Source organism: Salvia miltiorrhiza, chromosome 8 (assembly GCF_028751815.1).
Source record: "Salvia miltiorrhiza cultivar Shanhuang (shh) chromosome 8, IMPLAD_Smil_shh, whole genome shotgun sequence".
NCBI classification, from domain to species: domain Eukaryota; kingdom Viridiplantae; phylum Streptophyta; class Magnoliopsida; order Lamiales; family Lamiaceae; genus Salvia; species Salvia miltiorrhiza.
In genome coordinates, this window is record NC_080394.1 from 28,559,992 (window position 1) to 28,582,995 (window position 23,004).

The following is a 23,004-nucleotide window of genomic DNA, read 5'->3' on the forward strand; positions in this document are numbered from 1 at the left end:
TTGATGACTCGATAATTCGATTTGTTAGACTTAGATAAAGTAAATAATCTCTTACACAAACCTTGTCCATGTTCAAAGCAGATCTAACGAGAAGAGTTGTCCGAATAAATCGCGATAACCGCGCGATGTCATTAAATAGGACAGCGACATCAGTACCGCCTGTAACCCAACCCGAATATTCAACTAGATTTGAACGCCCATTTCAAATCCGCCAACCCCTACAACTTTCCCCTCCACCTCACGCAATGATAACCTAGAAGATACGTACAATGAGATATCACATATAAGTACGTGAAGCTCTGATAAGTAAAATGGCTTATCGATGATAGGTCAGTGGAAAAAGATAGACTCCTGCCAAACGCATCGAAGATAGCGAGACCAAGTCTTTTTTTCCCCACCACCACCTCTAATTCTACTTTCTCTTTCTCTCTCTATATATACATCTCTCTCTCTCTCTCTCTCTTCATATACTTGTATATATATAACAAGTTCTATCTCTTTCTCTCTCTCTATACCTTTCTTTCTCGTCGCAGCCTGTGTTTTTAGAGAAACCCTAGAAAGAGGAAAATATCGGGAGGAGTTGTAGTGGTGAGCCATCAGAATTTGTTTTTCGGGGGTTCGATCTGGGGATTTTGGCTCTAGATTTTGCGAAATCTGAGGTCGGAAATGTCGTCTCTTAGCAGAGAATTGGTTTTCTTAATTCTTCAGTTCCTCGAGGAGGAGAAATTCAAGGAGTCCGTTCACAAGTATATTTCTGCAGCTTTTCACTCTCTGTTTCTATCGTTTCTTTGCTTTTCTAATTTAGTATTTATTTCCTGTTTTGAGTTATTTCTGGCTTATCCGTTGGATTGTTTTCTGTCGTTATGTGCGTGTGGTCGGTCGTATATTTGGGTTAAACGTGATTGAGAGCTGTTAATGGTGAATTGGATAGGAAAGTTTTGACCTTTTGGCTTGGTTATGTTTTCAGTTGGAAGAGTAGAGGAAAATGAAGGTTGCAATTGGCTAATTGATACGATTTAGTTTATTGAGGTTTTATTTTAGTGGTGAATTTGTTGATTGGGTTTTCGGGATTTTGGAAATGAGACTGCTAGCCTAGTATCTGATCGCTGCTATGCAATGATTTCTGGAAAAATCTCTGTTCTTACTGGATCTAAGAAGGTCACAGCTGCAGATTTTGGAAAAAGGAAAAATTAACCACTACATAAAACCAAGTTGACTTGAAGTTATGGGTTTTGCCATCTGTTTTAAAATCAGTTCAACTAAATATCGCATTGGCATCTTTTAAGGGTCCTCGCAGTCCACTCTCAGATGATTTTCGGTTTTGTCATACTTGAAGTGGGGCCACATTATTGGTCTTAACTGCTTTTCGCAGAGATGTTCTGCCTTGATCATCATGTTAAATTGTCTTTTTGTAGGCTTGAACAAGAATCAGGCTTTTTCTTTAACATGAAATACTTTGAGGAGAAGGTGCATGCTGGTGAATGGGATGAAGTCGAGAAGTACTTGTCTGGATTTACTAAAGTTGACGACAACAGATACTCAATGAAGATATTTTTTGAAATCCGAAAGCAGAAGTATCTTGAAGCTCTTGATCGGTATCTTATGACTTACCATTGTTGGAAAATTATGAATTCATTTCTACATGCTTGAAATGCATCGTCATTTGTTTGCTTCCCCCCCCCCTCTGCTTCTTACTTAGTCTTGACTGGTATCATCAGGCAAGACAAAGCAAAGGCCGTTGAGATTCTGGTGAATGACTTGAAGGTCTTCTCAACATTTAATGAAGATCTATACAAGGAAATTACTCAACTACTGACACTCGGCAATTTCAGGTACTAGGTATTCCATTCGTTCTGTTGAGGTTCTATATACTCATTGCATAGCTGTTCTTATTCATTGATAAATAGGATTACTCACCTGACCAATATTCTGCAATAATGAGCAAAAGGTCCATTTCAATGTTGATCACAGATTACTTGGGGTTGAGTTCATTCATTAACATATTAAATCTGGTTACGTTTTGATTGATTAGAATTGTGAAAAATCCACAGTGCCGTGTTATATCATAAATTGAAAAGTTCCCTACATTTGGTGGTTTTCTGTCTTTAGAAGATATCGACTTTGGTACTTAATATCTTGTTTCAAGAGCACGGGGCTACTTACTATTGCTTTTCTGAGTTTTTTTTTTGGATGTCTAATTGTCTGGATGTTTCTTGTGTTGTGCACTTTATATTTTGAGTTATATCTTGGATCCTTCCAACACTAAGTCATATCACAAAGGACTTTTCCTTCTTCTTCTTCTTCTTCTTCTTTTTTTTTTTTTTTTTTTTACTGCAGTTTACTTTTTCTTGGCATTTGTAGTGAAGATTTTTTGTATTCTTTAAATCTTATCCATGTGAATCATTGACAGGGAGAATGAGCAGCTCTCTAAATATGGTGACACTAAGACTGCCCGCAGCATAATGTTAATAGAGCTCAAAAAGCTAATTGAAGCGAATCCGCTTTTCCGTGAAAAGCTTGTTTTTCCTACTTTGAAGTCATCTAGATTGAGAACACTTATTAACCAAAGGTATAGTTCTTTGATTCGACATGCTTGCTGCTTTAGAATGTAATTTATTGATATACCAATAGTCTTCAGTATAATTCGTTTGGTTGTGCCAATCCCTTACTTTTACTTTTTACATTGTTCAAGCTTGTAAACTAGTTGTGCTGTTGACATTTTATTGGTCGCCTGTCATTCATGCAGTTTGAATTGGCAGCACCAACTCTGTAAGAATCCTAGGCCAAACCCAGATATTAAGACTTTATTCAATGACCATACATGCAGCCCCCCAAATGGGGCTCTTGCACCTACTCCTGTTAACCTTCCCACAGCTGCAGTTGCAAAGCCTGCTGCGTACACATCTCTTGGAGCACATGGGGTATAAGTGGTTACCTCTTTATAATACTCATTATCTGACCTTGTATTAGTATTTGATTAAGTATGTCTGCTATAGGGTATCTTAAATTGTAACATCTCTGTTTTTTGTTGGCAGCCGTTCCCACCTACTGCAGCTGCAGCTGCAGCCAATGCTAATGCCTTAGCTGGTTGGATGGTAAATGCAGCTGCTGCATCTTCATCTGTTCAAGCAGCTGTTGTTACAGCTTCTTCATTGCCTGTCCCACCCAATCAAGGTAATGATGCAGGATGCTTACCTTGATAATGATTTTCAAGAAGCTGAACTTCGCTGAGATGTTAGTCGAAGAATATGTTTTTGTCTTATGACTTTATTTCCTAAATGTGAGTTGTTTTCTGCAATATGCTGATATCCTTTGCAATTTTAATTTTAAATAGTTTCAATCTTAAAGCGCCCAATCACTCCCCCGGCGACCCTTGGTATGGTTGAGTATCCAAATGCTGATCACGAGCAACTTATGAAGCGTTTGCGTCCTGCACAGTCAGTTGAAGAGGTGATATTGCTAATTGATGGATGGAACTGATTCGATAAAATTAAGTCATGTTTTCGTCACATGCTAATTATTCTTTTATGTTAACATTGCTATTATGAATACTATCAATTTGACAAGAATAAGCCGTTTTCTTTCTATCACATGCTGATTGTTCTTTTATGTTCAGGTTACGTATCCTACAGTTCGTCAACAGGCATCTTGGTCCCTTGAGGACTTGCCAAGAACTGTGGCTTTTACGCTGCATCAAGGGTCTGGTGTAACCAGCATGGACTTTCATCCATCACATCAAACTTTACTTCTTGGTACTGCTTCTCTTCTGTTAGAATCTAAGCCATTTCCGATCTACCATCATATGTCAATGTCGCTGCTTATAATGTTCAATATGGGGGTTTTCTTTCAACAGTGGGCTGCAATAATGGTGAAATAACTCTTTGGGAAGCTGGAATAAGAGAAAAGTTATGTTCAAAGCCATTCAAGATTTGGGATATGCAAGCTTGTACATTAACTTTCCAGGTTTATATTTATCTTCCAGAGTTTTATTTACTGTTTTCATGTAGTGGTTCTTCGCCTTGCTTGTAGTTATTCACGTTATTTATCATGCAAACAGATTATACGGTAGAAATTGAAATACAAGTTTTCTAGTTTGTTAGAATTAGTCGATATTTGCTTTATGCTCTGTGAAGTTATTACTGTTCTCTTACATGCTGAACTTCTGAAAAGGCTTCTGCTGCCAAGGATGCACCATTTTCTGTTAGCCGTGTTACTTGGAGTCCAGATGGAACATTCTGTGGTATAATCTTGTGGATTATTATGTTCAGGTTCATGTTTGTAATTTTCATATCAAATCAAGTAAAATATATCTCATGTTTCAGGAGCTGCATTTTCCAAGCACTTGATCCATTTGTATGCATATGCGGGGCCAAATGATTTACGCCAGCATCTGGAGGTATGACGTGCTTTTGTACTTGGTAATTAGAGGTGAAAGTTGAAAAAGAAGGTCCTCATATTCAATTTGTTATGTAGATTGATGCTCATTCAGGAGGAGTCAATGACATTGCTTTTGCTCATCCAAATAAGCAACTCTGTGTAGTGACTTGTGGGGATGACAAGCTTATAAAGGTGAGTAGGGGAACTTCATTTTTTTCTTTTTCTGAAAGATATTTTTAGATGCTTGCTGCAGAATAACTGAAGGAGAGACACTGTTGCAGGTTTGGGATTTGACAGGAAGAAAGCTTTTCAACTTTGAGGGCCATGAAGCACCTGTTTATTCAATTTGTCCTCATCAGAAAGAGAACATTCAGGTACAATTGCAAATTGTGTATAAATGATGCTTATTTGGTGTAATGTACCTGCAAAAAATTTAGATAAATTGTAATTCTTAAAGCTCTTTAAGTTAGTATCTTAAGTACCTGCAAGGATAAATTGTGTATAAATTTATACAAATTGTGTATAAATTGTAATGCTTATTTGGTGTAATGTACCTGCAAGGATCTTCTTGAGAATTGGCGCTTGTTGGAACTCTGTACTTTACTACACTTCTTTTCCCCTGATTAGTCCAGAATGGGTGATCCTTGCAGCAGTTCCTGCTGATCTTTCCCCTCCTAATATTGGGGATCTGAAGGATTCAAACATATTCTTGCTATTGTTTTGTGCCCATCTTTTCTAGCAATACTTATCCTTCTGGTCTGGTTCAGTTTTCACGAGACTGTTAACATAATAAATTTCAACTGTACCCTATAAATTAAATTACTTTTTCTGCTCAAACTTGTTTTCTGCAGTATGTATCTCGTAATTCATACGGTTCTTTTCACTTGCATTTTGCTTTCAGTTTTGTCCCTCCATTGTCTCCTTCAGCTTTATTTTATGTCATGAGAACTTTTGGAAGACTCTTACCACTATGATGTTCTTTCACACTACCAAGAAGATCTTGTTGGGAAACAGCATAATTATGTCGCACAATAGTTATGTCGCACATAATAGCTATTTTTGCAATTATTCCGTGTCACTGGATCAGAGCACGACTTCTCTGATTTTACCAATTCTTAATGAGATGACATTCTTAAGTATCAACTATTTCTTCTCTATTCTTTCAGTTTATTTTCTCAACTGCTGTTGATGGGAAAATCAAAGCTTGGCTTTATGATAACATGGGATCTAGAGTTGACTATGATGCTCCTGGGCTTTGGTGTACCACTATGCTATATAGTGCAGATGGAAGCAGGTAATATTTAGTACCTCGTGCTGCTCAGCTATGCTCTGTTAAGTTATTCTAGGAGAGGGTTTTATAGATGCCATTTGTCACCAGGAAGTGTTTAGAGTTTTTGCTTTTCACTTTTTCTCAGTGAATTTAATGGAACATTACTCCTTTTCAGGTTGTTTTCTTGTGGAACCGGCAAAGATGGGGATGCTCATCTGGTGGAGTGGAATGAAAGTGAAGGGGCGATAAAAAGAACTTATACTGGATTTAGAAAGAAGTGTGCTGGTGTTCTGCAGTTTGATACTACACAAAATCATTTTCTCGCTGTAGGTGAAGATTGCCAGATAAAGTTCTGGGACATGGATAACATCAACGTACTTACAACTACAGATGCAGATGGTGGTATTCCGGTGAGTCTTTATGTGTTACCATGTCACTTGAATGCTGAAATTGTGTAGATTGCATATATTCACCTGGAAGTGCAATATTATTTGATAAGCCCATTAGTAATGTTGAAATAATTTTGATTCATGCAGAGTCTTCCACGCTTGAGATTTAATAAGGAAGGCAATCTGCTTGCTGTTACTACGGCTGACAACGGAATAAAAATACTAGCAAATGCTACTGGCATGAGATCCTTGAGAACAGTTGAAGCCCCACCTTTTGAAGCATTAAGGTCTCCACTGGAAGCTGCAGCTATTAAGGTGTTGTTCATGTGAATCCATATTCTTCCTGATCTCTGGCTCGGTGATGGGATTGTGTGACATATTCTTCCATTGAATTCTGCAGGCTTCAGGATCTGCTGTTCCAAATGTTGCTCCTAAAGTGGAAAGAAGCTCTCCTGCTAGGCCATCTCCCATCCTTGTATGTCATCTTCCTATTAAATTCTTGAATTCAATGCAGAATAAGATCAACTCCTTCATTTCAAAAGACATTACTATTATATATTCACTGCTGTGTATGGCTTATGCTCTATGGTTTTAATATTGCAACTTTTGGGCTTTTGTTTCAGAACGGTGTAGATTCCATGGCTAGAAGCATGGAAAAGCCTAGAGCTTTGGATGATGTTAATGATAAGATGAAACCCTGTCAGTTAACTGAAATCATGGATCCTGCTCATTGCCGCATGGTGACAATGCCGGATAGCGCTGATGCTACCAACAAGGTATCCTAGTAGACCCATACCTCTTCTTGTTTATTGTTCCAGCACATGATGCATTGACTGTATTTTTTTCTAGGTTGCTCGTCTCCTTTATACAAATTCTGGTGTTGGCATATTGGCCCTTGGGTCAAATGGCATCCAAAAGCTGTGGAAGTGGGTCCGCAATGAGCAAAACCCGAGTGGAAAGGTAACTTTATACAAATTCTTAAAACTTTGTTTTATTTTTTTCTATTTCATACTTATGCCTCTCGAACTATTTCATAGAATGATATCTGATTTTTTTTTTTGGTTTAAGGCCACAGCCAGTGTTGTCCCTCAACATTGGCAACCAAACAGTGGTCTTCTTATGACTAATGATATCTCAGGCGTTAACCTTGAGGAAGCTGTTCCATGCATTGCTCTCTCGAAGAATGACTCCTATGTAATGTCAGCTGCGGGTGGAAAAGTTTCATTGTTCAATATGATGACATTCAAAGTAAGTGATATTCATCCAGACCTGTTTATTTTGTGTAGGTCTCTAGTTGTGTGATAAACAATAAATATTCCTCAACAGGTGATGACAACATTTATGCCACCACCACCTGCTTCTACTTTCTTGGCGTTCCACCCACAAGATAACAACATTATAGCGATTGGAATGGAGGACTCAACTATCCACATCTACAATGTGAGGGTTGATGAGGTAATTATCCAACCCTCTTTAATCAAACTTTTAGGTCTACACTCCTAATTTACTATAACTAATTACATTGACTGTAAACTTAACAGGTGAAATCAAAATTGAAAGGCCACCAGAAGCGCATTACTGGATTAGCTTTTTCTACCACCCTAAACATATTGGTGTCGTCTGGTGCTGATGCTCAAGTAAGCCACCTTTTTATCATTTTGGATTCAATGGCTGGTAACATGTAAATGCTGAACGTGTTCTTAACAACCATTCTTTTTTCTAGAAATATTGATATTTGTGTTGTTATTGCAAGAGAGGAACATAAACATCTTTTGCTCGATTGGAGGGGGATTAAGTTGAGTTTCTGTCTTCTCTGATAAATCCCCTTGTTGTTTGCAGCTTTGCATATGGAGCATTGATACGTGGGAGAAGAGAAAGTCAGTTCCAATACAACTTCCTGCAGGTAAAGCACCTACTGGTGACACTCGAGTGCAGTTCCACAGCGACCAAGTTCGCTTGCTTGTAGCCCATGAAACTCAGTTAGCAATATATGATGCTTCCAAGATGGAACGCATACGCCAGGTAAATACCATGTCAGCTCGTTTATCTTTTTGATCACTCCTGATATGTAGCTGATGGCTTCTTTCTATTGTAGTGGGTCCCACAAGATGCCCTTCTGGCTCCTATATCATGTGCAGCATACTCATGTAACAGTCAGCTTGTTTTTGCTTCCTTTTGTGATGGGAATGTCGGAGTATTTGACGCCGATACACTGAGATTAAGATGCCGAGTTGCTCCCTCCGCATATATGTCCCAATCCGTAATAAATGGGTGAGAAGACCATATATTCCTTTACTCTGATTCTCATCATTTTGTTATTTGCAGTTGTCTATTCTGGTGTTACATTTCATATATTCTTGAGAAAAGTCGGTTGCTGACTATGTTTATTTCACGTTCCCAGAAGCCAAGCCGTATCTCCGGTGGTTGTTGCAGCACATCCTCAGGAAGCAAACCAGTTTGCAGTTGGATTGTCGGATGGGTCTGTAAAAGTGATAGAACCCACAGAATCCGATGGCAAGTGGGGAGTATCGCCTCCTGCTGACAATGGACTATTAAACGGCAGGACTGGTTCATCGTCCACAGCTAGCAACCATGCAGCCGATCAGGTCCAAAGATGATCATTTTTTTTTCTTTCTTTTTCCCCTTGTTCTCTACATTCATCATGTGTATGTTATTAGTGTAGTGTGTAGGTATTCAGTCACCCTTGTATCCCTCACTAAGGTAAAGAATTGACATGGTTAGAGATGATCATATTGTGTGCAATATCCGTGTATTCAGCATTATCAAATTAATTTATGTAATCAATTTTCATTACAAAAATTGTCATGTAAAAGAGCCACATTGCATTCAGTTGGGCCGAAGATGATTCAAGGGAACGTTGAAGCATAGGCCTATTCTCCCAAAGCCAGTTTATTGCCTTGAGCCTTTGGTGAGTGATTGAAACATTTCATTTCTAGTTTACTACACTTTAGAAGCTAACATTTTCAGCCTTGTAAGATTTTTACCAACATGTATTACAGTCTCTTCCTTGTTGGATCTTGCTTCTTTCAACCACCACGGCAACAAGATATTTACTTTATGTGATGGGATAAATAGAGTTAAATAAAATTTATTATTTATTTAGATGAATTGATTAAATTAAAATATTTCACATATTTAATCGTATGTTTTATAATCTATCTATGATGCGAAGTAAACTACGTACCCAAGCTGGACGACAGAAGAATTTTAATTAACTGACGTTATAATTCGTGATTCATTCATTCATATGTTGTTGCAATTTCACTACAATTTTCAATAACCTATCAGATTTCAAGTGTCCATAACTTGCCTTTAAATGAAGCAAAAATCAACTAGGAAAAGAAAATGACAGTGATAATTAATTGGACTCCAAATGAGCAGGATTGGGAAATTTGTAATTAAGATATGAATAGCAGTTGGAAATTTATATAGTCTTTTATGTAGTTGAGATGTTAAGGAGCTTTTTAGTGTGGACAGGTATTTAGAGTGTGAATTGAAGAAGCAGTTGAAAGTTGAGTAGCAGAAGACTAACAATATAAGAGAAGAGGAAACACCTATTTATAGGGTGTAAATATTAACACAGAATCTGCTTTATACGGATGTTTATTGCACAACTAACATTAATTCATCGCCTTTTTTTTCACAAGGAAGTCTAGCGATCAATAAAATCCATAGGTTAGAGAGAGAGAGAGTGGTGAAATATACATGAATCATCCTTTAATTACAATACTCAACCTGTGATGCTAATATATTAGTAGCATGTTTTGGGGGGTTTGATACAGATACGAAACACCACAACAAAAAATATTACTCCCTAAACTAAATTACTTCACACACACACCTATCAATATCACTACAGAGACGAAAATCAAGCGCGCTCACACACATAAAACAAGTATACATATATTTACTATCTAGTTTACTAGATTATGCAGTCTAGTTGGGTTTTTCCCTTCCATAGCATCTTTCTTCCTACGACAATTTGCGCAGAGGAAAGGACCTTCCCACGGCTTTGATGCAGGTGAGAAAAACAGGCCTGAGTTCACCGATAAACCCTCCCCAGCCGGCTGATTCACTTGGCAGATTGCACATCTAAATAGCCCACAATTTGAGTCTAGAGGGAACTCCTTACCCAGCCTGCATCCAGTCAAATCCTTACTATCCATAATTCGAGTTTTCTTTTCCCATTTTATAAGCACACCCCAAACCCAAAGTGAAAGGAAATGCCTAGATGCTACCTGAATTTCAAGAAAAGGGACTTCTACTTTGAGGAACATATGTAACGCCATATATTTACTCGATGCAAGGAAATTTAGTAATTCAAATCCAAAAGAAATTTGTAATCTATACAATTTTCTACATTAAGGTGGAACTATAGAAGTTTGACAGGAGTGCAATTTGATAATGTCGATTTTGAGAACATACCCCGTTGGATATTTCATCTTCATATTTAACTCTCAATAAAAAATAAAGAATAAAAAATATAGAAGGTAAGGGTACCTCTCAGCAAGCATTGCAGAACCCTCCTCAAATAATTCCTCCACAACTCCAACTGCAGATAGCCTATTAGTTCCTTTGGAAGAGTTGCGATACCTTTTCCCAAAGATAAGTGAACTCAACAAGTTTTGCTTCTTTTTGGGCGTTGGGGGCAAAACAAGATGCTCATAAGGAATAATATCAACAACCAAGCAGGTCGTATCATCCTTCAAACCTCGTGACCTAAGAGCCTCCTGCAATTAGAACAGGTGAGAATCAACACAATTTTGGGGCACCAGTTAGCTAAAGGGACGTAAATACCTTGACAACCAACTTTGCAGCAAGATCAGCAGGTAACCCCCGGCAAGATTGAGCGGCCATATCTGATGACAAAGCATCCCATATACCATCGGAGGCTATTATGAGCCTTCCTCCAGCATTTGAAAGCTAGCACAAGAAAAGAAGTTCATGAAATTTAACTTTTTGTAATGCAAATTTTGAGACACTTTTATGCCTTTTTATATTAATGTCATGTTAAAAACCTTGACTTGCTTCACATGAGGAACCGGGACAATATACTCGCCAACGTCAGTATCACCAATGGACCTAGAAAGACATAATCCACCAGGCCAGCAACGTAGTGGACCAACCTGTACATCCAAACCACGGACCACCTCATAATAAGCAGATGGATGGGAAATTTATAACATTAGGAGCTCTACTTAAAATGAAAATCAAAGTTAACAAATTACCTCGCTTCCTCCACAAAGATTGAGCCTCCCTACTTCCCCACCACTAGCAGTTACACGCTCACGTTCCTCAACATTCTCTTCCAGCCGATGGTCGACTGTCAAGAGTGAGACAACCCCACCTTGTGCGTCCAATATGCACCGAGAATCTCCAACAGATGCAACCGTCACAGTCCAGCCATCAATCACAACAAATGTAACTGTTGTTCCAGAAGTTTCACCTGTTATCAGCAACGAGCAGCCATATTAGATAATTGCCAAACAAGTAAGACAGCCAAAAAAGGGTAAAAGGGTAAAACTGCAACTGAAATCCGAACATGCCTCGCTGCTGAAACTCAATGTCGGTTTTCACAAACCCTGCTACTAACGCTCTCGGAAGGGCTTGAAGCCACTCTTCTCTACCAAGTGACTGATCAGGAATAGCACTAAGAACATTGTTCAGCAGATTCTCCTTAGCAAAGATAGCAGCTGATATACCATTATGTCCATCAAAAATCTGCCATTAAAACCAAAACCAGCCAGCATATGTGTAACCGCCAGAATTATAAATCAGACACCAACTTCATAAGTAGAGTTCAGCATGTATACCGCAAAAACTGAAAAGGACGTGGACGGGTTACCCGGAACTCTGTGAAATTCCGGCTTGATCAAAAAGTAGTCCTCTCCTTTCTTGGCCAGAGCAGCTTGCCCGTATTTCAGCGTGGGCTTCTCCACCTTCTCGTTTCTCAACTGGCGACCAATCAAAGTCCCGAGTGGCACAGGCTGTTGTTCCTGCCCCATTGTGGATACCTCAGCTTCGCTCATTCTACACTTTCCTTTTTCACCATTTCCGTCACCTCATTTCCAGCTCCTGATCCCCACGCAGAAACAAAATTAGCAACCCCCCTCGTTCACATTCAATTTGGAGCAATCGATCCAAAAGACTCGATCCCTTTTTTCAAAATTCCAGATAATCTCTACTTGAAGAAAAATAGAAGTAAAAGATTTTGTCCAAAACTCAATTGTTGAAGCGCAAGTCAAATTAGTTACAACCACTCCAATCGCAACACGGAATAGAAAAATGCAATCTGCCCCAATTATATCCCATAATTAACTTAAGATAATGCACATGAGATCAAGAAAACGCACACACACTCACACAGACCACTGTGTGTGTGTTTCCGCGCGTAAGTTCAGTTTCCACTAACCAAAAAAACACTGCATGTTTCTGCACTAAACTCAAAATTGAAGATAAATTTGCACATTCACTGACCAGAACCTACTAAAAACATGTATAAAAGAAGTGCATTGAGAGGGGGCAAAAAAAAACAAAATCTCGATTGAGGAAGAAATGCAGAAACTTACAGCAAAGACATTGAGGGAGAACTGAAAGCAGATCGAGAGGGCTAAGAGCTGGAAACGCTGAGAAGTTTTGGAGCTTTGTGTAGTTTTCTGAGTGGAATTTGATTGGGAGAGGAAATTCTTGAGCTTGAGGAGGAAGACGCGGAGAGAGAGAGAGAGAGAGAGAGAGAGAGAGAGAATAAAAACGGGGTTAGGGACAAAATGCCTACCGTTTGGGGTTGATTAAGACATGTATTTGTACAGTAATATTTAATCAATTTCCTTTTTGTCTGAAACCATATTTAATTAATTTCCTAAACTAAAGAGTTTCTTGTATAATCCCCCCGTTTTGGATAATGGTTTTTTCTTTATCTACAATTACCATAAAGCCCCCTTTATAATTGCCTCCCCAACTTTTATTTTTCAATCATTTCATTCCCAACAATTAGGAATTTAGGACAAAAATCTATTAAGCTCAATTGACAAATAATTGAATTCGAAACAAAAGTTTTCTTAGAGGCATTGTCGAGTGGGTTTTTTAAGACCAATAATCTCGAGTTTAAATTTTATCGATATTTTTATAAATTCGAGTTTATCACATTTTATTTTTTTCATGTATAATTTACAGTTTGTAGATTAGTTGTGAGTTTGCATAAACACACACACATATATATACTCTTTCCGTTTTTTTATAAGTGTCCCATTTAGTTCATTTTTTTGTTTCTCAATAAGTGTCCCATTTCAAAATTTGAGAGTATATTTATGACATTTTTCTTATTTTATCCTTATTTAATATCTGTATGAATGTAATAATTAGTTGTATATATACATTTATTATGACAATTATTAAAGTTACTAATATTGACACTTAATAAAAAAGGGAGAGAGTATATTCGAAACAAATATCTTACTAATATTGATTTGTTGGTTTAAATTTACACTTGAATTGGGATTGCCAAGATTCATTTTTCCAAGGTGCTATTTGAGATGATAGTAATAACTCCGACAAAATTAGACAATAACGTCAGCAAATAGACAAATAGACAATGCAATAACGAAATTCAATAACATTTTCTCCAAATAGTCATGTTTGTCTTATTAAAGAAAAAAGAAAAAGAAAAGAGCATGACTGAAATATTGATTTACTTAATTGAAATTGTATATATTTTAAGTAATCGTCGTTCAGGACATAACTCAATTCTATAAATTAAGAAGGTATTTCATTTCCATTTTATTTTTCCTTGAAGTTTTATTTTTGAAATTTTAAATAAATGGAATCGTGCAAATCAAGTATATATATTCATTTCATTTGGCAATCTTAATTGAGGGGGTTACCTATTTGCTCGAAAAGAAAAGGACATTTTAGTGAAGGATCGTTTATTAGTTGGTGATGTGTAGCGATGAGGCATATAAATATACAATCAAAGAGAATTTATAGTTCAGATTCTAATATTTGTACCCACCCACAAGATATCTTAATACATTAATTAAAAAAAGAAAACGATGAATCTGGTTGGATGCTACTGGCTTTTACAATTGAAAACTGTATTTTTGTGTATTTTAATTTAAAATGCTACGAATGATATACGTCCATAAAACTTTTGGTAATTATCGATTTATGTTTTAAATGTATTCTCCATAAAACTTTTGGGCAGTATCGATTTATTTTTTTAATTTATGACTATTTTTCAAAAATATTACTCCCTCCGTCCCGGCTTTTGGTATCCAGTTAAGAACGGCACGGGTTTTAATAAAGTGATTGATGTGTTGTGAGTGGAATAAAGGTCCCACATTTTATATGAGAGTTAAAATAATTAAAGTGGAATAAGGGCCCCACCTATTTTTACTAAAAATAGAAGTGGATACAAAAATGTGGGACAGCCAAGAAAGGAAAGTTGGATACTAAAAGCTGGGACGGAGGGAGTATGATCTTCAAAAATATATATAGACTATTATTGTGGATGGACATATAGTGGCCTGGTTTTCAACAAATTAAATCGAACTAGTAATTTGGTTTAAAGCAAATCAAATAGTAGTAATACTTATTATTCGTTTCGAATCTTTGATATACATCAATACATGGGAAGGATTAAATAGAGTTAAGTTCTATTGAGAATTTTTTTTGTGAGAAATGTGAACAATTAATAAATCAATAAATCTATATAATATATAAAAGAGGAGTTTTTCCCTCCATCTTTTTCCTCTCTTTTTCTCTCTCTTCTTCCATCAATTTTTTCATTCTTTTTTCTTTTAGTTTTTCATAATTTAATTCTTTTTTAAATATTGTCAAATTTAATTCATGATTTTTTTTAATATGCATCTTAAATTTAATACTATTGTATAAAAACATCAAAAATAAATTTAAAATGAATAAGTCATGAAAATTTTAAAATATTTTATTTTCTCTCTTTTCATTAAAATTTTATATCTTTTTATTTATGTTGTATATGATAATATTTATTATGACGTGTAACTCTATAATAATAATGTGTAAATGCTAATTTTTGTTATTGAATAATTTTTATTACACTTTATACAAAGTTGTTAATATAATTTTTAAATTCAAGATTTTATTGAATAATTGACGTGAATTATTTTATTTTATTTTTAAAATATATTTTATATTTATTTATATTTATTTAAATATATCGTTAATTTTGATTTTCGTCGTGCATCGCACGAATGGACGTTCTAGTTCTACATAATAAACTAATATAATTGATTAATAGACGTATTTATTTAATATGTTAAAAATTTCGGACCATTCAGAATTCGAACCCCAAACCAACATCTTTATTCATAAAAACGATTGACTTATTCATAATAATTATTGATCTGTTTAGGCCTTCTCAATTTTACAAAAATATTTGCTTTCAAAACTGATCCTTTATCGAATCAAATATATTTATTTATATTCATGTGTACATATTGAAAACTTTTTCGTCTTTTACAAATCAGACGTGTCGATGATGTCCTACGCCGATTTGAAAGAAACTAGATAGAAGCTATGATGCACGGATTCTTCAAAAATTAGCATGTACGGCGAATCAGATTCTTTTAGGGTGCGATTCTCTCGGAATCTCGTCGGATTCACACCCGATTCGCCACATGGTGTATCTTTTAAAACAATTTATAAAAATAAATCGGATTCGCAAATTCCACAGGCGAGATTCACGTATCTCATGCACGAAAGGCTTACACAAAGTTATTTTGATAATTTTATTTTCAATTATGACTTATATATTGGACTAATAATATTTGAATCGTTATATTGTTGCTCAATTAACTTATATAATTGAAAATGCTTAACTTTTGGGTAAAATAAAATGTAAATTACATATAATTAATTTAAGAAAATTTAAATTGTATATATTTTATAAGCATTATATATCATAAAATTTTAATAATTAGATGTATCCTTGCCGAATCGCACCCTATAATTTTTAAAAACTCGTATCCCCGTACTCGTATCGTATCGCCCCCGCATCCGCACCTCCGTACTTATGCAGCATAGGAGAGAAGCCAAAGCAAACAATCTTATCTGGAAAACATACAACAGATAAGGATATTGGCGTCATCATTGCTATTTAAAAAGAATAAGATTTATCACTATTTATAAAATATAAAATCCTAATTATTCGTATAGTATATCAAAGGTGCGATTATCTGGCAAAAATGAAATTCTCAAAGCTAATCTGGTCATTTATTTAATGGGTTGAACTAATTAAAGTTAGAAACTTGGAAAGGGAGATGCCTAGATAAACTTATGTATGAACCACGTACCTAATTACCTAAGAGAGATTTGTAATTTAAATCCTAATTTTCGGACGTTGTTGCAAATTATAGTAAAATTGTAAATGTTTTAATAATGTTTCACTCTTTTGATTTTGTTGCAAATTCTCTCATATATTGTTTTGCACAAATTTGAAATTCAAATTTAAACATTTAGCTAGCTAACATCAAAATTCAATATTAATTAAAGGCTTAAGTATCAAATAAGTCCATATCATAGTGGCCCTTATCACGTTTAGCTCCCTATAGTCAAAGTTGGGCCAACTAAACCCTCATACTACCTAAAATTAAATAATCGGGCCCTCTACCCTAACGGGAAGTTAACACCGTCTGTTTAAAAAAAAAAAACTTTAATTTTAATCCTGTCTCCCTACTGACCCTAACTAGCAGCTTCAGCACCCAAAACAGCCCCTGCACGAGAATGCACAATCCGGCGAACGCCGACCCTCTCCTCCAGCGTGGTCGCCGCCTTGGGCTGGAGTTCCTCTATCCCATCTCAGTCTTTCGCGGAGCACCCAATCGAGCCCTAATTTCTCTCTCCCTTATTCCCTTTCTCAATTTCAGATTTCAGGGAACATGCATTTTAAACCGAGCCCTAGCCCCATTTTTGGAATCGTCGCAGCCGCCGCTGAGCTTTGGGTCTCAGTTGTCGCCGTTCTTATGACTCAGCGGCGAGACGCCGTCTAACCTTTTTGATTCGACAGAGGAATCATCTTGCATCTGCTAGGGGCTTGGCCGTCAGAGGACAGAGGGAGCGGCGACAACGGCTAGGGTTTTTCAGGTGTGACCTAGGCTGTTGGGCGAACGGTGGTCGGAGGCCATGCCTTTCGCCGGTTATTCGAGGGAGGAGAAGTAGGGGTTGGTCTGATTTGGGTTTTGTTCGAGAGATCTGAGCAAGTATGGCGATGGCTTCGCCGCCACCACGGAAGGGGACGGCGCTGCGTGGGGCAGCGGCACAACCTAGAACTGAGAAATGAGGCGATTTGGGAGATATGGCTTTGCAGAGGGCCGCGCCGCTGCTTGAGAAGCGGTCGGCGGTTGGCTGCAGAAGTGGGAGTTCTACTTCATCCCCACGCATTATTGAAGGTTGCTGGCGAGTTTCTGGCGAAAAATTAACTGTGTTAAAACCCACGGTGTGTTTCCGGCGAAAAATTAACTATGTTAAAAAAAAAAATAGAGTCGCCATTAGAGCAGAGGGCCTGATTGTTCGATTTTAGGTAGTATGAGGGTTTAGTTGGTCCAACTTCAACTATAGGGAGCTAAACGTGATAAGGACCACTATAATAGGGGCTTATTTGATAGTACTTAATTCTTAATTAAAAAAAAATTAAATCTCATTGTCTAATTTATTTTTCATATTATCATTTTTTATCGTTGAACGTTCGAAATCGCGACTTGAACCATCAATAAGTTAACTATTGAATTGTTTAGGAAAACTTAATTCATGTATGTTTATTTTAGGGTGTAATACAAAAGTTAGATAATTGTGTAGGATACGGATTTAGCATTAATGCTTCCGAATCTATGGTGCGTGAATTAATGCAACAAATCATCAAGATTTAACACTTTTCAACACGCTTAAAAGATCCCCTAATACAATGTCATATAATTATAGTATATACTATATTAGTTACCAACTCTACTATATTTAACGTCAGCTCCTTTACAGATATTGAAGCCATCAAACGAAATTGGAAAAACGCATTTTCGATTATTAAATTCTTTCTTGACTTTTGGATTATCTATTTGATTCCATGTCCATCGGTGTTCTTTTCTTTCTTATTTTTCACTTTGTTTTATTTTATGTTTTTATATAGATTACTAGGACAAATAAAACTTAGAGGAAACATTCCAACGAAGATTAAAAAGTCGTATATTTTATAATATTAGAATAATTGTATTAATATAAATATACCTATATTAATAAACAGTAATATAGTAAGGCCGAAGAACATAGTAGTACTTGGTGAAGAAAATTTGTTAATTAATTGATTTTTGATATAATAGAATTAGTATAAATATCATTTTATAAAAGAATATAGTATAAATACACGGTTGCTATATAGTATCAATTTTCGAATACAGTAATGTGTTTTTGGCAGAAAAATATATATCTTCTATAATATTAGAATAATTGTATTAATATAAAAAGTAAAATAGTTATAAATTGCATAAAATTTGTTATAAAAAAATATTTTGATAATAATTTAGATATAGAAAAGGATGAGGTTCGACAAGACACGCTCTCGTCCATCCATAGTGAATTAGGGAACTTTTGAGAAATATATGAAGTACTCCCTCCGTCCCATAATAAGTGGCCACATTTCCTTTTTCGTCTGTCCCACTATAAGTGGCTGCTTTCTAAAAATGGCAAAAGTTTACTTTAATTAAGTCAACAATTACTCACTAATTTGGTCAACAATTGTAGGCCACTTTCTAAAAATGCCAAAATTACTTTAATTAAGTCAATAATTACTCACTAATTTGGTCAACAATTGTAAGCCACACTTTATTAAAACATATAACACTCAATTTCTTAATCTCCGTGCCGAAAAGAATGTGGCCACTTATTATGGGACGGAGGGAGTAGTATTTATTTAAATTGTTGACTGAGATTGTTGTTTGTATGAAATGGTAGTTAATACAGAATTTATGTATTCGTCCTTTTGTCCTTTAAAACATATTCGTATAGTTATAGCCGCTAGCCCATCACATAATACACTACATCCGTCCATTAAAAGTGTAACATAATTATTCGTTTGGTCATTCACAAAAAATATTTCACTTTTCTTTTTGGGACATGACCCACTATCTCTCTTTTACTACAATTATTCATTTTAAACTTTTAATATAACCACACATTCAATTCAACCACAATCGTTCATTGATACTAATTAGCACATATCTACTAACTATTTTCTTAAAACTTATGTCCATCAAAAGTGATACACTCTTGATGAACAAAGATAATAAATACTTCTTCTATCACCTTGATAATGATTCAAAACTATTCATCACATTTATTAAGAATAGTGATTAAAAGATAAATGTGATAAAAAGTAGTAAATTTTATAAATTTTGACGAGAAAATGTAATACTATTTTTTCTTTGAAACGTGTCATTATTAATGGAACATATTAAAAAGAAAAATGATTCATTATCAAAGTGAGGTGGAAATAATATGCACTGGACAAAAAGAAGTGGAAAATATTTCAAATTCATTTCCGAAATTAAAGGATTGGAATAAAGATGCGCACAAACTAGTAGTACCATACAAGTACACTTTTTTCTTTTGAGCACACCAACAGCTTAATGGGTCACAACTAGACAATTTGATTAAAATTGAGAGAGAAATATACTACTAGTCGAGCACAAATTTTATCAAATAATAATATATTTTCACATTATTTAATTTCCAGAGAGAAAGCCATACCAAACTCATTTTTATTGAAATATCGAAATGTCAAAACTTAAAATGAACTTGAACAACCACAAAGTGTCATGCTTGAAGAAAATTGAAAAAGAAGACGAAGGAGAAGAAGCTAAAACTATAGGGGATATAAAACATAAACTGATACTAATAGGTAGGGGTGTAAACAAACCAAGCCGCTCGCGAACTATTCGGAGCTGGGCTCGAAAAAAGCTCGTTCAAGTTCGTTTAGAGAAGCTCGATAAATAAACAAACCAAACTTGAGCTTAGTAGTATTCGGCTCGTTAGCTCGTGAACATGTTCGTCAAGTGATTCACCTTGAAAAATATAAATTATTAGTATATACTCCCTCCGTCCCACTCCAATAGGCTCACTTCTTTTGAGCACGGAGATTAAGAAAACTTACTTTTTAGTAGGAAAGTGGTAGTACAGTAGTGTGGCCCACACCAATTAAGTACAACTTTTTTACCCAAAAAGGAAAATGAGCCTATTGGAGTGGGACGGAGGGAGTACAACTTATATTTATCCACTAAAATTAATAATAATTGTATTAAATCTCTAATTAATATTATTTGTCATAAGAAAAAAATTAATATATTTATTATTTTAAATAAAATAATTTATTTTTAAAATAAAATAATCAATATTTTGAATATAAATATAAATTTAGAAAGTTCGTATAGGCTCGATTAGGCTCGTGAGCTGCTCGCGAGCCTCAAAGTATTCACTAAGTAAAGTTCGGGATTTGATTCGATACTAAACAAATCAAACTTGAGCACACCACTATTCGGTTCGATTCGATTCGACTACCTCCCTACTAATAGGCAAGATAGTCCTTTTAGATAATATATACTACTCTGTTTTATATCCATTTTGATAAAGTCATGCTTTATTGCCATTTTTTACCCTTTTGATTTAAAATAAAAATGCATGGTTCACATTGAAAATGATATGTTCAATCGTAAAATATATTTTTATAAATAAATTTAAAATTGTAGGTACGATTGAGCTTCATTACATAGTTGGAACTGTAGGCACATATAATCTAGAGTGCATTCGTGCACAAAGTGCAACTGTATCAACCACATATACCGTGCATCCATATTAATCATATCTACAAAATAATCGTTTTCACAGTGCAATCATATCTGCAGTGCCTACAAAATAACTGCATTAACAACTATACCTATAAGTCACTATACCAACAACGCATTCATGTTAACTGTAACTATAAAGTAATCGTGTTTACAATATAACCGTGCTAACTGTTCAATAGTACTTTATTCATGTGCATGTCAGTATTTGTTAATTTATATATATTTTAAAACAAATAATGGCTACAAAATATATATTTTTATAAAATGCGACTCTAAAACATGTAGAATTATGAAAAATGGCTATTTATGAATTTGCGCCTAACATAAATTGTTGACTGCATACACTGGCGGAGCTAGGGGTGGGGCAGGGGGTCACTGGGCCCCCCTGAGATTTTAAAAAATATTAGGATATTTTTGTAATTTTATATTAAAAATAAAAAATATATAATTTTATCAATATCATTATCTTGTTGAGCTATTTTATAATGTAATTGATATGTAAGCTTTCGAGTTAAGACATTTAGAATAAGTAAACATATAATTAATTTATACATATCATGTTTGGATTGGATTCTAAAGATTTATTTTTTGAATTTTATATTGAAAGTTACTTTGCCTTACAAAGTTTCATGGAATTTTGGAAAATAAAATCACGGACTATTTTGAATTTATAATTTTAATGTCTTTTTAGTTTGGCGAATTAAATCATTATTTTTTTCAAGTTTTGCAATTTTGTCCCCCAATTTTTTTCGATCGCTAGAGCGTCGAATTGGAGCTTACATGGATTAGTAAAGACGATGACATTTTTGTGAGGCCTAAACGACATCGTTTCGTACCATTTCAATTAAAAATTTCTCCAAATTAGAAAGAGATTGTATCTTGTATTTGCACTCTATATAATATTCAATATTTAGTAATTTTATTGCAAAATACATCGTAAAATGAATATGAGCTTGAAAATCTGTTAAAATGTGTTTTTTGTAATTTAAATAATATTATAATTGTGTTATTGATTCATTTATTTTTAATTTAATTTAATTTAATTTTTATTTTTTAATTTAATTATTAATTTTCTTTTAAAAAAATTTTTGGACCCCCCTGAATCGAAAGTCTGGCTCCGCCCCTGACTGCATATATAGAATAATGAATAAATATAAATAAAAATAAGATGGCAAATTGTGAGTCAACTATGGATTTCGCAACGTGGCCATGTGGTCGTGATTAGGTTAGCCACTCATATTCCTCTTGCAAGCTGGAGAGCTCACCATAAATTAATGGATCATCCAATTTTCAAACTTTATCCATTATTTCTAATTCTTTTACATTGCTTATCGAGGGTGTTTGACTGAGCTTATAAGCTCTTTAAAACAACTTATAAGTGTTTGACAAAATAAATTCTTAAAAAGCTTATAAGCTGTAAAATTAAGTTATAAGCTCCCCAAAAAATAAATTCTTCTACTCCAACTTATTTTCTCATTTTCTTATAAGCAATACTTATTTTACAAAAATAATTCAATTATAATTTTTTATTTTCATCATATATCATTCTAATTTCATTTTTTTTTAATTTTCTCTCTCTAACAAAGATTTTCTCTCACTAACTAAAAATTCTCTCTCTAGCTTATAAGCTCAATTACCTAAACACTTTGACAACTTATAATTACATCTTATAAGCTCCAAGAGTTTATAAGCTCTTTGAAATAAGTTTAGCCAAACACCCACTAAGGAAAAAGTGTAATCTCCTCTCAGAATCTCTCTCTTTCTCGAATAAAAATATATTTATGTCAACTTAAATAGTTTAGTGAGAAGTAATACAAAAGCCAAGTCTGAGGAAATTCTGGCTGAAAAATAGGACGAAAGAAAAAAAAAAAAGATCACAAAATATATGACCTTTTATCATTTTAATAAAATAGTAATTAATACTCCTCCGACCACAAAATATATGACCTTTTATCATTTTAAACTGTCTTTATTGTAGTATTTTTATTTTGATACACATATCTTTATATTTTCAATTCCATCCACACTAAATATCTTTAAAAATTTAATCTTACAAATCATTTAATTATCAAACAAATCAATT

At 34.8% G+C, this 23,004-nt stretch overlaps 2 protein-coding genes across 3 annotated transcripts; one reads left to right on the top strand and one right to left on the bottom strand.

The window, feature by feature from the left end:
* Window positions 1-379: 379 nt before the first annotated feature.
* LOC130997478 (topless-related protein 3-like) lies at window positions 380-8,856 on the top strand. Its single transcript, XM_057922792.1, has 25 exons — window positions 380-746; window positions 1,416-1,595; window positions 1,719-1,832; window positions 2,411-2,569; window positions 2,747-2,921; window positions 3,036-3,174; window positions 3,335-3,450; window positions 3,617-3,752; window positions 3,854-3,963; window positions 4,171-4,240; window positions 4,323-4,396; window positions 4,474-4,569; window positions 4,659-4,751; window positions 5,544-5,671; window positions 5,823-6,057; window positions 6,184-6,351; window positions 6,437-6,511; window positions 6,660-6,812; window positions 6,886-6,996; window positions 7,105-7,284; window positions 7,363-7,491; window positions 7,578-7,673; window positions 7,876-8,058; window positions 8,132-8,307; window positions 8,438-8,856. The coding sequence occupies exons 1-25, from the start codon at window positions 667-669 to the stop codon at window positions 8,652-8,654; spliced, it is 3,393 nt and encodes a 1,130-aa protein (XP_057778775.1). The 5' UTR covers window positions 380-666; the 3' UTR covers window positions 8,655-8,856.
* An 855-nt stretch (window positions 8,857-9,711) lies between these two features.
* Window positions 9,712-12,833, bottom strand: LOC130997479 (probable protein phosphatase 2C 5). 2 transcript variants are annotated; one of them, XM_057922795.1, is made up of 8 exons: window positions 12,627-12,833; window positions 11,871-12,132; window positions 11,604-11,778; window positions 11,286-11,503; window positions 11,076-11,183; window positions 10,855-10,980; window positions 10,558-10,787; window positions 9,712-10,194 (listed from the first exon to the last, which is right to left on the bottom strand). In XM_057922795.1, exons 2-8 carry the CDS (start codon window positions 12,084-12,086, stop codon window positions 9,972-9,974), a joined length of 1,296 nt encoding a protein of 431 aa, XP_057778778.1. In that variant the 5' UTR covers window positions 12,087-12,132; window positions 12,627-12,833; the 3' UTR covers window positions 9,712-9,971. The 2 variants fall into 2 exon arrangements, with proteins under 2 accessions (XP_057778778.1, XP_057778779.1); XM_057922796.1 differs by lacking the exon at window positions 12,627-12,833 and adding an exon at window positions 12,470-12,575.
* Window positions 12,834-23,004: the final 10,171 nt, after the last annotated feature.